This window comes from Dicentrarchus labrax, unplaced genomic scaffold (assembly GCF_905237075.1).
Source record: "Dicentrarchus labrax unplaced genomic scaffold, dlabrax2021, whole genome shotgun sequence".
Lineage (NCBI taxonomy): Eukaryota > Metazoa > Chordata > Actinopteri > Moronidae > Dicentrarchus > Dicentrarchus labrax.
In genome coordinates this window covers 25,729,261-25,745,775 of record NW_026136715.1, presented here as the reverse complement: position 1 = coordinate 25,745,775, position 16,515 = coordinate 25,729,261, and the positions used below count along the sequence as shown (strand labels likewise).

The window sequence follows — 16,515 nt, the reverse complement described above, 5'->3', positions numbered from 1 at the left end:
CTACCACAGTCTATTATTGTATTCCCATGTTAGTGCGCTGCATTTGATTCTATAGACCTTCTTGATCATTTATGGTTTACTCAAGTGCTCATCATATGTAAGACATCATGGTGTGGATTAGGCTATATGTACACACTTGCCGATGAAGCTATAAAGCGAAGAGTTAATTATATTTGGAGTTGGTCATTTTATAAAAAGGTTCCACCTTGATACATTTGAACATTTGCAATTTCTAAGTATAATTGAACTTCAGGATCCCTAAAGGGTCATACTGCCGCAAATGTACTTCCACTATGTGGTTGATTCCCTCTATTTAGCTGTTATTGTGTTGTTGGCTCAGTCTATTAGGCTGTCAGCAGCATGTGTTGCTAGTAGGAACAGAGCACCCCAGGGAGTCTTGGTCATCATAGTCACATCTGCCATGCATGCTCTAACATGGCACCATTCACAGCTGATAACCAGAGTATAATCATCTCTAGCAGCTGAGCATTGGGAGAACTGTGTGTACTCTTTAGCCTACTGGTATTATGTAATGAAATGGCAATTAGATAATTAAATGAAATAGTAGTGTCAACACAGACAAATTATACATTTCATAATATCTCAGCCTTTAAGTCACCTATTTCTGGCATCATCAAGCACAGCATTATTGAGGAGAGATGGAAAGACTGAGTGTGAGAGATGATATTCTCATGAATTAAATAAGATACATTTGCATAATTTTGAGTTTTCCATGTCTTCTAATCTCCCTGGTAGACTCATTGGAAGGAATAGAGATCCACAGGAAGGACTGATGTCTGTTTCCATTCATAGATGTGAGGATGTGGGTGCACCGTTTATGATATGACAAGCTTCAGATGTTAAATTTAGTAGCAGGACGTAACTCGCATATTTCACATCAAATGTTGCCATGCTGCCAGATTTCCCCATCTCATAAGAGCATGTTTGTGGCAGAATTTTTATACTGAAACAAAACAGTAGACTGGATCTCGCCTCCCAAAATCATAGAACACTGATAAATAATAGAAAAAGAAAGATATTTTTTTCCTAGTCATTGTGAGGCTGCTGCACAACAGAGCTCTCAACTTTACACACACACACACACACACACACACACACACACACACACACACACACACACACACACACACACACACACACACACACACACTGGAAGTGTATTTCCCAAAGGGTCAAGTATTCCTTTAAGTAATTTGAAGTATTTTAGGATTTAGTCATTGGAGTTTGTCAGTTATTAATGTGAGAGGAAAAGTAATTCAACCCAACTAAATTATTTTCACAGCGAGCCTTTCACAAAAATGTAACAATATGTATGTATCTATATCAAATTATTTGATATAAATATGTTTGTGAGAAAATCCTTTATTTCATATTGTTTCTATTAAAGTAAAAAACAATTTTAAAAAATGGAGGAATAGCCAAACACAATTCCCCAAACTAAATGTGCATAATACTTGCACATAGCATAACAGGTCCCTGGTTGGTAGATTTCAAGTTTTTATTTGTGCGCAGCCATATTATGACCGTACACAAATAAGAGATAATGGCTAATAATGGCAAGTACATGGAACCCATAAGGGTGACAGAAATGGTTGCTATGAGATTTGAGGTGCAGTTGTAGTGCGTTCCTCGCACTGCTTGTATCATTTCATTTAATGCCTTTGGTTTTTCTTGTTGGGGACTCATCATAAAGGGATTATACGGGTTGGTCATCCTCATTCACAGTCTCACATCTTTGGTTTTATTTTTGCTCTCGCCACCAGCATAATGTTCATACCACACGCTCACACAGGGGAGCTCAGAGGGAAATGAGTTATGTGTCAATGAAACAGGACTAAGCTACAGTCAGTACACACATCTTATATTTGATATGGATATGATGGTTGATATATAGCAATGCATGAATGTTATGCAGTCCTCAGATTACATGCAGAGTCAAATTCAGACATCCAGCCAACTGTAAAAAAGTTTTCCTCACATTGGGCCTCATGTAAGAACATTTTCATTGCTTGTTCCACATTAGACTCACCAAACTCTGGTAACAGAACAAACTTGTTGGAAATTGCTTGCTTCAACCTGATGAATACCACCTGTAAATGAAGAGGTGCATGAGATTTGATCATTTGCATAATCGGCACCCCCACATTTCTATTTAAGGCTGCTTATTGTGCTCACACAAAAATGTGAACTTCAAACTGCAGACTTCCATGTCCTGTTGTTTAAAATCAGCAAACAGAAACAAAGGTAGCAGTGTCAGTAGTTGTATTATGGGACCTGAAACCATTAGAGATATTAATACAGCTGTCAGTAACAATCGCAAAACTGTTAAATATAGAATGTTCGAATGAAGTTTGAAGCTTATCTTATCTTTCTAAAGCAACGTGGTGCATGACATGAATTTTCACCCAGTAACTGAACTGTATCAGTTGCCATGCCAAAATGTGTCAATAAAAAAACTGATATATGATTGTCGGAGCTCTCAATTCGCAATGATGATAATATAATGGACTCTCGTTCTTTCTTTATTTTAGTTGATTTTGGTAACATACTTGAAAGACTACTGCACTGATTTAGCATTGACATGCTGTCAGACTCATGACGGGCAGTTTTTAAAAAAGGAGCAGCAGGGAGCAGTAGCAAGCATAGCTGAAAGCAAAAGCAGCATCATTGCAAAAAACAACAGGATTCTTATTTCCAGGTGATTATACACTAATGAAAACATACCTATGAATATTATATTCAATTTCTGACAATAGATCCTCTTTAACTACAATAAGATCTACAACAAGCCATAGTGATATTTAAGCAGTATATGATGGTAACAACTTCCCAGAATTTTATAGTTATAGCTTTTTCCCAGTATTTTATTATATCATTATTGCAAGAATATCTTCACAATATAATACCACCCACCCCTTTGTGGTAGTCCGATGACCCTTAGCATCTCAGGTATTTTCTCATATACCTCCTGTAGACACACTCTCACACACACAAACACAGACGTTTGAATTTTCACACATACATACAGGTATGTACACACACTAACCTCGTCCTCATTTCTCTTTCCCTCTCACTTGGAAAAGGTCAGCCTATCCATGGGGCTCAGGACAGTAAGTGGGACTAGAGAGAGAGAATCATTAATTATGAATATATAAAACTTTATATATGTATGTACAGTATAAAGTGTAAGCTAGAAAAATGGGGACAGCAGAGGAGAAACTGAGGAATGCAGAGATATGTCGCCTTCCCACCTGCTAAATGTCATTGCTTTCCCTCTCAATCCTCAGGTCACAGTGTGTTCACCTCGTGCTGTGTCTTCCACACACACACACACACACACACACACACACACACACACACACACACACACATCTCATTGCAGTCAACAGTATGAATGTGATTCTGATTATAACATGCATTGTGATCTGAATGCGATGCTATTATGTTGAGACCTGACAGGATTACTTGTTCTGAGTCAGTCTGCTTCCAACTCAGCCAGATGCTAACTCAGCCTTGAGTCATCCATGTACATTTGCAAATTTAAAGCTTCATTGATTTTAATGTCAAAAGACGAGCCACTGAAATACTGTGATTGAAAGAGCTAAAATATACTGACCAGTATTGATATTTATAAATTGAACTAAAGGCCTAATTAACTTCTAAGTAAAGTTGGATAATTTTCTAAATTTGCTCAATTTACCTCACATTTATCAATATATTACTTAAGTGGTATACTTTACATATTTAAAAATGGCATTATATTTATTGTTAATACAGTACAGCAGCTATATAGTTGGACAGTTATGGTAATAAAGACAAACTGATGGTAGGCCATATCTGACAATGTTCATATAAGACTGATAACCACCAATAATACTGTTAACAGCTTTGCACTTTAGCTGCTTTGACGAATTTGAAATAACCCGTTTAATTGTATTCAGATAATCTCAAAAAACATAGTTCAACTGTATGACAACACAACGTATACTAAAGGATAAGACATTTGCTCTTGCCTCACCAATGGGCCTCATATCAACATATTCTTCCATATAAATCTTGCTATCATATCGCTGATGGCCTTTTTACGAGCTGAGTGTGCTGGGTAGTAGCAACCGGACGAAGTTGTACACCACCGACGTTGCTCAGCTCGTCTGTGGTACTCCACTTCGCTGTCTCACTTTGGGGGCACGCTAACGTTAGCAACTTAGTCTGCATATTTGTGGTCGTTGTAGAGTAAGACAGCTGCTACTGGGAGCAGCAGACTGAAAAGAGTGACAGCCGAAAGAGCTACGGACTTTAGGGGTTTCCAAAGTAATGAATTAGCTAGAACGTTTATTGTGGTTACTGTTGGAAATGGTGATTCCAGTGGATCTGACGCCTGGTGTGGGGTGATGGCCAGTTGACTAGAGAATACAGGTTACAGTGATGAGTATTGAAAGGAGCACCTGTGACACAGCAGATGGCGGTATGGTAAATGACGTCCAGTTTGTTGAGAAGAGATTTGTTCAGCATATAAACAGGATTTTCTTTTTTCCTTAGGGGAAAGATCATCATTCTAGCTCTTACTTTATACACCAATTCCTGTTTTAATCCTTTGTTATCTTTTTTTCCAGGTTGTACCCCGTCAAGAGACCCTCATCCTCTCCTAAGCTACAAGGAGGCTGCAAAGCACACAGTTCAGAAGACCCCAGGATTTGGATTTCGTGTTTAATTAAAGGCAGAAAATCTTGAAAACGGAAGGACTTGCGGTCATTACACTACTGTAGAGTTTTCATTTTCATTTAAAGACTAGGTTAATTTATTCAAAGCATTCTTTTTCACTGTAGGCTGCAAAATAGAACTACAGAGCTGCAGCTGAAGGCTGGGTCCTGAGTAATTGCCTTTAGTTTGAAGGTATAAAATTCTCTGCCGTAAAGGCTTTCTCTTGGATTATCAAGGCACTAGTGAAGGTCAGTGTTCCTTAATTCTCCCTTCCCAGGTCTTTGATCCACTGCCATCTCTCCACTCCACTCCACTTTTTTCTCTTTTTCAATTCCTCCACTCTTGACTTTGAGCTTTTTGTGGGATTAAGTATTTAGCACTGGCACGCCCTCTTCAAGCATCTTTTTTTCCCAGGAATATCCTCAAGCCAAAACTGTAACCAAAATAACCTCCCGGCAGGATGCAGTGAAGGAGGGGAGAGGGTTGGAAAGAAAGGAATTGAGGGGATTGAAGGGCAGATGGCTTCGTCGCTCGACAACATCAACAGCTGGATGAATAAAACATTTGAATAGAGAGGGAGTCGTGACATCTGGCTGTGGAGTGAGTTAGGCACTCTCCTCATTCCCTCTCTCTCTCTCTCTCTCTCTCTTTACTTATTCTGTCCACTCTTTCGCTCACTAACATCCCTTTTCTCTTCATACACCTTCCTTCTATCCATCTTTGACTTGCTCTCGTCTCTTTCCCTCTGTGGACACAGGGGTTCAGGCGGTCACTCAAACAGACAGAAACAAGCTTGTGCCTACGCTTGTTTCTTCTGCTCTTGCTCAGTTTTGTTCCACCTTTGCCCCTCACCTGAACCTCTCCTGCTCTTTTCTTTCTCCTCCCCGGCGCCGTGTGTGATGGTGTGTCCCCTCCTCTCGGTCCTGGAGACATGCCTGTGCAGGAGATGGCGGTGAGTCCTGTCAAGTCCCTGTACTGGGAGCAGTTGCCCCCCATGACGCAGCGTCGCGTCTACTGCACTCCCGTTTACCACGAAGGCCTGCTGTACGTGCTGGGGGGCTGCAGCGAGACCGGAATGCCCCTGGACAGCGTCGAGGTACTGGATGTAGAGAGCCAGACATGGAGCCAGCTGCCGCCGCTGCCCACAGCGCGGGCCGGGGCCTCGGCTGTGGCGTTGGGGGGCCAGGTGATGGTGCTCGGGGGCATGAATCAGCAGCAGACCCCGTTGGCCTCAGTGGAGATGTACCACCCCGACGAGGGCAAATGGGAGACGAAGGCCAGCCTGGGTCAGCCGTCCATGGGAGTCACCACTGTGGAGAAAGGTAAGAAAGTGGACTGCATGTTAGTAATCCTGCTTTTTACCAAAATTGCCAACAGAGAGTGCAGCTGCGCTCTTCTAAAGGTGGTGATGCACATTAAGGCTGTTAAGTCAATAATGAATATGATTTCGGCGTGACAACTGATTCGACCAAGTTGGACTGGATCTGTTCCGGTGGGTCAGTTGGTATTGACATTTGTCAGATTAAATGTAGTGTGTGATGGAGGGATTCTAATCTTATGTATTATACATATTTGTTGTGGTACGAATACATTTGACAGTTGGCGTTCTTGCAGCATTTGCAGAGTCGTCTACCGATGAGGGACATAAGGCATATGCTCTGTCCTGATTGTTGTACACAAAAAAATCTGTGCAAGGCAGTGGAAACAATCTTTATGTTGGTTTGTCTCGTCTTTGTAGTTTTCAGCTAGATATAATGGTGCATTAAGGATTAAGGAAGTACTTATTTTTGGACTTTGAACCCAAATCTGCTGATCTCCACAATGGGTGTCAAATGTTATTCTCCCATTGACAGAATGAAATTGGAAAAAGACAGCAACTACCTAGTCGCTAAACCCCTCCCCATAAACGGAAATGTTCAATCATAGCTTAGCAATCATGACTAGGCACGCTAGTCTGTCAAGCTTTGGATTTCTCATTTTACACATGGAGCTGCAGTAAGAGTGATGCTGGGCATGTTGAGTTTGCAGGAGGTCTCTTTTAAAATTAGCATTCTTGGCTAACTAGTTACCTAGTTAGTTACCACCCTAGTGTTAAGCAGGAATTATACTACCGTCAGTCTGCCAGGGTCTGAGTCACCAAGTAAATTTCATTGGGGAATTGTTGGGGAAAAAAAGTTCAAATGAACTCCAGGAAATAGTATAAACATTACTACGTGGCTGGGATATCCTCAGGTGTCCATGTATACATCCGTTTGGGAGTGTATTCAAGCCTTTATTCAGAACCAGAGCAGGATGTTGCAATATCAGAGTTTAAGGTAAGGTTAACAGGCAACTCTGATTTGCTCTTAATTGGATTTTTGAACCTTTGGTTGGTCGAGGTAACTTACACTGTTGCTGTTTGTGAGTCAAGAGGCATGCTCCTGTGTTACTGTTTATTACTTATGCACATACACATTACATGTATACCTCCTCTATTTGGCAGGTTTACTTGATTGCAGTCCTTGGAGAGTACTCATTTGATGTCAGCTCTGATATTCTAAATTTGTCAGCGCTGGGCTGTGCGTTCACCCCGTTAATTACTCCCAAAAACTTCATGTAGGCTCATTAAGAACGGATGAAGAGGAGTATGCCGTCACTTTGACATACTCATAAAACTCTGAAACAACAACAACAGCAACAACAAACTCATTCCTCTGAAGAGGCGAAGTTAACTAATTAACTGTTCATTTTGAGAGAAGCTTTTCAGTTACGAAGCTGCTAAAGTGTCTCTCGAGTGGAAGCTGTTCACTTGTGATTAAAGCTGAGTGGCGCTGAGATCGATGGCTACTCACATAAGTCATGAAGCTGGTGCTTAACATGGGCTTAAGTTCAGTAAATATTGCAGTGAAGCAGTCCCAAGATTCTGGTGATGTAAATGGTCAATAGGTTGTATGTGGGCGTTTGCATGTTTGCACAAGCCTGCTGCGATATCTCTGCTTGTGTGTCTGCTTCCTGGTGTGCTTTAGCAGAATGTCAAACACAGCTTGTGTGGAAGAGCCAGTCGTCACGCAGTCTACCTCCACTGAATAAACATACTGGACTTAATGCTCATTCCCCAGGCGTGTGCAGGCTGTCTGAGGTTGTGTATGTTGGCACAGAGGAAGGGAGAGTCGTGATAAAGCGAGGGAGAGAGAAGAGTAGGAGGAAGCGAATGGGCTGATCGCAGGCCATTATAGGGGAAAAGATATACCACATATCTCTAGCAAAAACATCCAGAGAGATTTTAAATATTACATTGAGAGCAGAAAATGAACAGAGAGAGAAGAGAAGTGAGATACACTTGTTGAAGTTCTTCTTCCCTGCAGTTTCCTGTGTTTACATCTCAGGCTGCGTGCTTACCTTTCAAGGTAATAGAGACAGAGTGAGGGAATATTTCTGCCCTGTCCATTGCTATTCCATATACTGTATTTCATACACAAGAAAAATGAAAGAAAAAGTTAGATTCTTCCACCATTTATGGGATGTTTTATTCAGTTCTTATTCAGTGCATATCAAGCATTACATGATGAAGGGGTATTACATAAAATTACATTCAAGGCTTGAACATCTGTAAACCTGATGTGCAGATGGAAATTTAAGAAAGACAACAATTGATTTGCATTCTCTTAACTCCTCCCCTAAACACTTGTTCACTAATCATAGCTAAGCAACTGTAACTAGGCAGGGCAGGCCTGTCAAGCTTATGATGTCTCCTCATGCTGAAGCGGCCTGCTGTAGAATGATACTGTATATAAAGAGTCTGAAAGGCGATGTCTGCTGTAATGTAAGCTGCAAATGTTAGCATGTCAAGTTAACTATGCCCACAATAGTAACGCTACTGCAGTGTTATTCCGAAGCCAAGAGTTAGCGTATCATTAGCTGGAATATCCACTGTGTGGGAGATAGTGTTGGGCAAGATATACCGTGTGATGGTAGAAATGTGTCCACCGGTAGAGATTTGGCAATACTGTTTCCACCACAGGAGCTATCCCTTACTGTCCCTGCTAAATATTGGGGGCAGGATATGTCGCAGATCAGGGCTGGATTCTTGCATGATCTAGTCAATCAAGCTGCATCGCATGGTAACGTGATTTGGGAAGCAGGACTGCTTACCACACAACAGGTGGTGACAGTAACATCTAAGCTGGTTTGCCAACTGCCACAGAATGAGAGAATGACAGGAAAAGGATGAGAGTGAAATAGTAAATACAGAGCACGTGGCATCCCAACCAACCCAAGATGAGATGAATTTGAGGCAGTTTTTGTATGGAAGTTCCAATTAAAAGAAGAAAATAGCCTAATCAAATGTGATAAAGTACAATTATTTTAAACCAGATATTTACTACTGTATCGTGATATTTACCGTTATTGTGATAAAATTACATATACAGTGATAGAAGATTTTGGCCATATCACCCATGGGGGAGCTGTCCTGGATGCTACTATAACCCTGAACAAATTCATTACCTGCATTATGTTTGCCAAATACATCGGTTAGTCCTCATCCTCAAAGCCTTTCTCTTGTAATAATAAAAGTTAAATACAAACAATGAAGCATAAATCTATAAACCTTTGTTGCTTGTCTAAAAGTACATAGTGTATTTAGCATCTAGCATCTAAAGAGGGTTATGGTAGAACAAATTATAACTGATCTGATATTTTTCCTTTGTGTGCTGTACTAGTGCACTGTATACTGTACAGTCCAGAATCCAGTGCAGCAGAAGAGTCCTGCTGTAAAACCCAGCGCTCAAAACACTTCTCTAAGTGGATGCCAATGCACTCATTAGAGAAACACTCCCATTAGAGAGAAGCTTAACATTAACAGCTCAAACACGCATGTTTTCATGTTCGCTGAGAGCAGCAGAAGACATACACCAGAGTTTTTGTCTTGGCAGCTGTAGTGGGAACAGAGAAATATATTGGAAATACATGTGAGGCAGGAACCTCATCTGATTCATTTGCAATTCTTTCCCCTCGTTCACATTGTTTCCAGTATGTATTTGGTGTAGCTGATAACCACCACCACCAGTAAATCCTATGGAATCTATTAGAGATACTACAGGACCCAGAGTTGATCTATGAGAATTATGTCTGCTGATATACATGTTAATCTTTATGTCACCCAATTGTTTATTACTAGTAGAAAGCGCTGCTGCATTATTACTGCACAGACTTTGTGTGTGTGTGTTTTGCTCAGGAACATGTCTGTGTTATCCTCTGATGCCTTCTGACATCCATGTGACAAATGACCAACTATATCACCACTGTGTGTGGTGTGTTTATATGTGTGTACCTCTGCATGTGTGGCACCCTGATTGCTGTACGCTGGTTGATAGTTATAGGCCACCAATGGCTGTTAGAGTAGTACAGATGGGTGTAAATAGTACAGAGACTTGCTTTAATTAGATAGTGTACTTGACAATACATAGTGATATACTGTGTGTGTGGATACAGTGTACACTGGCTTATGTAGTGTTCGCAGTTACAAGCACTGCTAAAGTTGCAGGATTTGGAACAAAACTTTTGAGAGACCATTAACCAGATCTCTGTGTACAGTCACATCTAAGAAACTTTCCCTTTAGTTTAATCATGTGAAACTCTGGCAGTAGCATCTGCCCTTGAGGGATACAGCATTTAAATGGGATTCAGTGTGAGGCTGATGGAGGTGCAGAGCAGTCATGAGAGTTTTTGGGAACAGCATATATTGTGCAAAATAGTGGCTTTTACACCTGGTTACTAAATTTAGATAAAATCCTAAGGCAAGGAAATTGTCCAGTGAATTTAAACTCACATAGAAGATGTGATACATATTCTTTCACTAACAAGGAAGCAATTATGTTAGTTGCTCATGTGTATAACTTTACTGCACGTTGTCAAATGCAAATGACATCTGCCATTACTTAACTCATAGACTGCATTGGCTGGAAACTAAACTTACAAAATTTGGAGAAATTTGGAGAACTGTAAAATAGGATGCTTGTCTTTCTGAATATGTCTCTATTTGATTCTAAATGGATAAACAAACTAATGTATTATATGTTTTGACATCATTTGTTATCTTAAAGATTATATACACAAAATGTATTAGTTAGATGTGAGAAATAATCGTGCAAAGTGCTGCAATGTAAGCTAACGTTAATCCTTGGGGCTGTTTTTGTGACTGACAGGCTTAGATTGATATTTAAAGTGTCTGACAAAGGAAAGGATCCTAAGAGATAGATCTTTTGTTTAACCAGAGACAGCCATAATATCAATATCGCTCACCACCAGACTCCAGAGACAAAAACTGTGATTTTACCTTTCATATCATTGTAACATTGTAACTCAAAGTGGACAGAAACAAAATAAAACTAAGCAAAACCGTCTTTGTTAGTTTTTCCATTGTTTCAACAGTTACCCAGAAGTCAGCATCACTCTGGTTCCTTCTGCAATTTTTTCCATTTTTTATGTCGTAGAACAAAATGTAAAAAAAATGTAGCTTGTGTTGACCACAGAACTTATTTCTGGCTTCAAGGCCAGGGATCCATAAGTGCAATAATGCTAACTCAGTCCTGGGTTTTAGGACTCATTCCTGCAGTGCTCTGTTACTTCTCAGTGTCCTGATTATTAGTGCTGCACTAGTTTTATTTTGTGTAAACAAAGACAGCAACAGTAGACTAATTTACAAGGCAAGAGGACATGTAATAGGCACACAGCAGTACTGACACTGTTAGACCCTTTAGTATTATTTTGGCATGTTTATCATTGTTGGAGAGATCAGACTCACATAAAAGAGAGGAGCCGAAGGTCCTCTAGAACTAGATTCTTACCAAAGACGTCACGATTATATGGCATGTGCCTTATTCCACTGATCCAGCAGAACACCCACACTCTGAGTGCCTACAGTGTTTACATCCTCCTACTGGTCCTGTCAAACTGTCAGCACTAGTATGTTTGCATGAATGTGTGTATGAAAAGATCTAGGCGTAGTGTTTACTGTGCCATGAGCCTGGTATTTTTTAGTGTCAGAAATAATGTATGACAGAATATAACAAGTAGATCAGCACCCATTTAAGATGATAAAGGAGAAGAAAAGAGCACACTGACATCCGTGGTGAATGGCATGTTAGATTTTTTGGCCACGAAGAACCACGGCCATCACCTGTGGTCGCTGCTTTACTCAGAAACAAACAGCAGTGATGAATGATGGCAGGGGTCTCCTTGTCATAAGAGGAAAAATTAAAATACAGCAGAGCACTGGGAAAGACAGGCATCATTTGATAAGCTGAGGGTGCTCTCTTACACAAGAATGAGCTCTGCTATGGAGTGGCCTACCCTGCCAAGATGCTTTGATCAGCTTTGAGTTGCTGTATGGATTTAAAAGGTTATTTATAATTTGTATGTAAATTGGCAGAGAGTATAGAATGTGTTGCCCTGGCATCCCGCAATTATCCCAGAATCTCTTAAGCACTTTATTTGTGAGATTGTGAGATTATGAGACAGACAGACAGACAGACAGACAGACAGACAGACAGACAGACAGACAGACAGATAGATAGATAGATAGATACTTTATTAATCCACTTGGGGTAAATCAGGTACCCAGTAGCTCAGACTGTCAGCATTAAAATATAGATTAAAAGACAAAAACAGGCGGTAGTAATGGGCAAAGAATAAATGAAAAGATAAATAAGATGATGAATGAAAGTGCCAATAAAACAGTCCTTGAAGGAGTATTGCACAGCCCCTCGGGGGAGGATGAGAGAGGGGACAGAGGAGAAAGGGAGTGATCATGAGCCCCTGCCATTGGCTGGCTGGTTAAAAAGTCTGATGGCTGTGGGGACAAAGGATCTTCTGAACCACTTGGTCCTGCAGCAAGGTGAGGTGAATGTTCTGAAGAAGGGTTCTTCAAACTCAAGACTCAAACCTACAAAAAAAACCTCACAAATTGCAATAATATGTACATTTATACTGATGAAGGAGATAGCGACACACTACTCACCATCAGACACATGATAAATGAATGTACACATCACAGCATTGTTATGCATTTTATTCTGACTATTGGGGGCCCAATCTAAGGTGTACTTCTTCTCTCTGATGTATTCAGTAGTTCTGTGTGCCCTGTCTTTCACGACTCTTGTTACTAAATGATGAATCAATTTTTACAAAGAAAGGGAGTTTTGTTTGCAGGATTAACAGCAGCAAGAAAATGAACTCATATATCAATGGAAGCAGTTGTTTCTTAAAACAAAGTCTTAAAAAAGATGGATACATTTTATTGTCCCCAAAGCGGAAATTTATTTCCACAGAGTGTGCCTTATGCGTTCCTTCAGAACACATTTACTAACATAAATACATTTGTACAGAATATTTGGCTTGGCAGTGATTGTTTTTCTTCTCTGCAGACACGGGGTCTTGGATATTGTAAAGACCTTAGACAGAGATGTAGATATTTATTTATTTAGCTTTTTTTCCTTCTTCTTCTGTTATAAGACTGTTTGCAGATATTTATGTCCATGTTTGTTGTTTGAGAGGTCTTGTTTGTGTTATATTGCTGTACCCTCACCAAATTAAATGGGAAAATGAATTAAAAAAAAATTGGTCCCAAAAAAGATTTTCTTTAATCTTGACAGATTGGGAGCGATTTAGTCAGTGTTAATATGCACATTTATTTTTAACACTTTAAATGGTTCCCACACATCCTGGAAAACCTGGAAATTTACTAGTTTTCCAGTCATGGAAAAACCTGGAAATTGATTAAAATGACTAAATAGTTTGCATAAACATAATGAAAATGATGGTCTTACCAAAGTTTCTGTATCTATTTCAGTCACTTCTGCTTTCTTTACACGACACCCTTTTTCATAACATTAATAACATGCTGGATCAATTCATTTGGAATGATAAAAAGGCCAGATTACAACTAAGGCTATTATATCTACCATATGAAAGAGGGGGGCTTCGGCTCCCCAATCTAAAACTGTATTACTGGGCCGCCCAGTTAAGGACAGCAATGTATTATTTTTCAGTGGCTTCCCTTCCAGCTTGGGTGACTATAGAGGAGACATCAACACTCGGGCTTCATCTCAAGCTTTATTTATATTCGGCAAGCATCAGAAAGCTGGTTAAGCAAACAAAAAATCCCTTTCTTCGAAATACCATTTCAGTGTGGTACTCTGCACACCAACATGTTGGAGACACAGCAGCATTATCACAGTTTACCCCTATATAATAATAATAATTGTTTTATACCTGGGAGAGCAGATGGAGGATTTAAGATGTGGTTTAACAAAGGTGTTTGTTTCAGATTTCAGATTTATATGCAGAAGGCAACTTGATGTCATATAGTCAACTGTGTGAGAAATATGATATTCCAAGAAAACACTTCTTTAAATACTTGCAGCTGAAAATTTTTATTTTATCCACGCATAAACAATTGTTGTCTGTACCTCCACTATCTAAAATTGAGCAATCGACTCTATCCCACATGAATGGCAGAGGACAATTTTCATTGTTCTATGAGTTAATGTTAACACATTCAAAAGAGTCAACTTCCAAAAAGATGGAGGCATGGATAATTGATATAAAGGAGGACAGCTGACTGGGAAAGAGCTTGTTTTAAGGCTCAGACCCTGTCTGTTAATACTAAATTTAAGTTGCTACAATATAAATGGCTGATGCGCACCTACCTTACACCTTGCAGGTTGAATCACATATACCCTAATGTACCGGATATTTGTGTGAAATGCAGAGACGCAAAGGGTTAACTCATTGCTTATGGAAGTGTCCAAACATACACCAATTCTGGAAAAGTGTATTACACTGTATAGGTCTCATAATTGCAAGGGAATTCCTTTGCGAGCCAAAATATGTTTACTGGGTATATACCCTGAGAACTTTGCTGTGTCTCAGCGACAGTCACTGCTTATTGACTTTGGACTTTTACAAGCGAGGAGGATAATCGCATTATTGTGGAAAAGTATGGACACACCTTCTACCGGAATGTGGACAAAGGAACTGATGACCTCTCTAGCTTTGGAGAGACTAACATATATTGTAAAAAAGAGGGAAAAGAACTTTGCTCAGCTATGGAGAACTTACATGGACTTTCTGGAAACTCACAACCTTGGATTGTGATTAATTGTACAATTTCTGTAATTTATGCACTGCTGTGATCTTATTTGACTTATTTTTTTCTACTTTATTAGTATTGCTTTTTATTAAATTTTTATTTTTGCCGGATTGGTGCGATAACATATTCATGTTGTTAGTTAAAATGTCCGTGTTTAAATCAATGTGAGAAAAACCAATAAAAATATGTTTAAAAAAATAAAAAAAATTACCAAATAGTTGTCTTGTAAAATTTGTACTGTATTTTAGCCTGTGTTGTGGCTAAACAACAGTACTGTTAGAGGAAAACTGTAGTCAATACGGAAAGCGGAAAAATCGGCTATGGTGAGAACAACCGAGTATTTTATCTAATGTGGAGTGTCACTGACCAGCTATGGCTGACTGCAAGGAATGTACTAGAAAACCATTTTTTAAAAAGAGTGGGAACTCTGAGTAAATCATTCCTTACTTTCATCTAGCCTCATATGTTATCATGTCTATTTTCAGCTCATTACAAAAAATGTATATTTAGTCATATAGCCTAAGCAGTGGTCTTTCTTATTTAAGATATATATTTATATAGATATATAGATTTTGATAAATACAGCTTTTTTAGGTGTAAATACCACAACGTCTTCATGCAGAGGGATTATGGTTTGTAAAAAGTGCAGAAAGAAATGGTTAAAAATTCATAATACAGTTCAGTGTGTGCATTGGGCACGTTTCAGCATACATCCACACATTCTCTGCTGATGCCTTCTGATGTCTGGGGTGACAGAGTGTGTGTGTGTATGTGAGTGTGTGTGTGAGTGAGTGTTCATGAGTGTGTGTCTTTCAGATGGTGGCTTCATGATTGACATGTCCTGGCCTTCTCTGCAGCCCTAGATAGGCCTCCTCTCTCTTCTCCTCTCCCCTCCTCCTCTCTCAGCAGTCACCCCCTGGCTGTTTCTCTGTCTGCCTCCTGACTTTCTCTGCATTTTCAGAGTCGACTGATCAAGCGAGCATTGCTGTTGCTTGGCAACAAGTGTGTGGCTGCCGTGTTTGTTTTTAGACTAATCAGAGGGAGTGAGCAGATTAGTTGTAAATGTCTGAGCGTGTGTGCACTCTCTGTGTATTCCTAAGTTAGCAGCAGAGAGAGCGTTTGACACTGAGTGTGCGTCTGTGGGTATAATTTTGGTGCGTCTAGTGAAGTGAACACCATGTTGTACGCGTGTGGATTTAACTTTTATCCTCTTCTCTCTTTCTCAGTTCTGTCTTTTCATCCTTCACCCGAATTCATCCCAAATACTGCTGTATATCACAGAAATCCCTCCTCTCTCTGCTCAAACATTGGCCCACTTTTTGTTTTGCTTTGAGTTTTGGGTTCGCCCTTTCATGTCATCTTTTCACTCTCACCTCTTACTTTGCCCGGGATCGGCTCACACCTCAGCTAACCGCGAAACACACATCTTCTTCCCCCTGGCTTAGCTTGGTGTGCACAGAGACATCAAACATTGTGTATAATAAATGCAATCACCCGCTGCTCCATTAGAACATGAAGCTTTTAGTCCTCTTCACGAGCCATTTTTTAATTGCTGCTGTAGCATGACTTAAAATGTCATACTCCTACTGCACTGATGAGTATAATTTCCTTTTTCCCTCTGTGATTAACAGCCACTGCCCTCTCCTTAGTCAACAGTCCCT

At 39.9% G+C, this 16,515-nt stretch overlaps 1 protein-coding gene across 4 annotated transcripts in view; it reads left to right on the top strand.

Annotated features, from left to right (window-relative positions):
• The window catches only part of LOC127377460 (kelch domain-containing protein 8B-like), a 193,905-nt gene that overhangs the window by 35,140 nt on the left and 142,250 nt on the right, over positions 1–16,515 (top strand). For 3 of the 4 annotated variants that reach the window (XM_051425339.1, XM_051425337.1, XM_051425340.1), the window contains exon 2: positions 4,635–6,044. In XM_051425339.1, the coding sequence (XP_051281299.1) occupies positions 5,654–6,044 (391 nt within the window). In that variant the 5' untranslated portion in view covers positions 4,635–5,653. The remainder of the gene's footprint in view (positions 1–4,634; positions 6,045–16,515) is intronic. The other variant, XM_051425341.1, reaches the window with a different exon arrangement.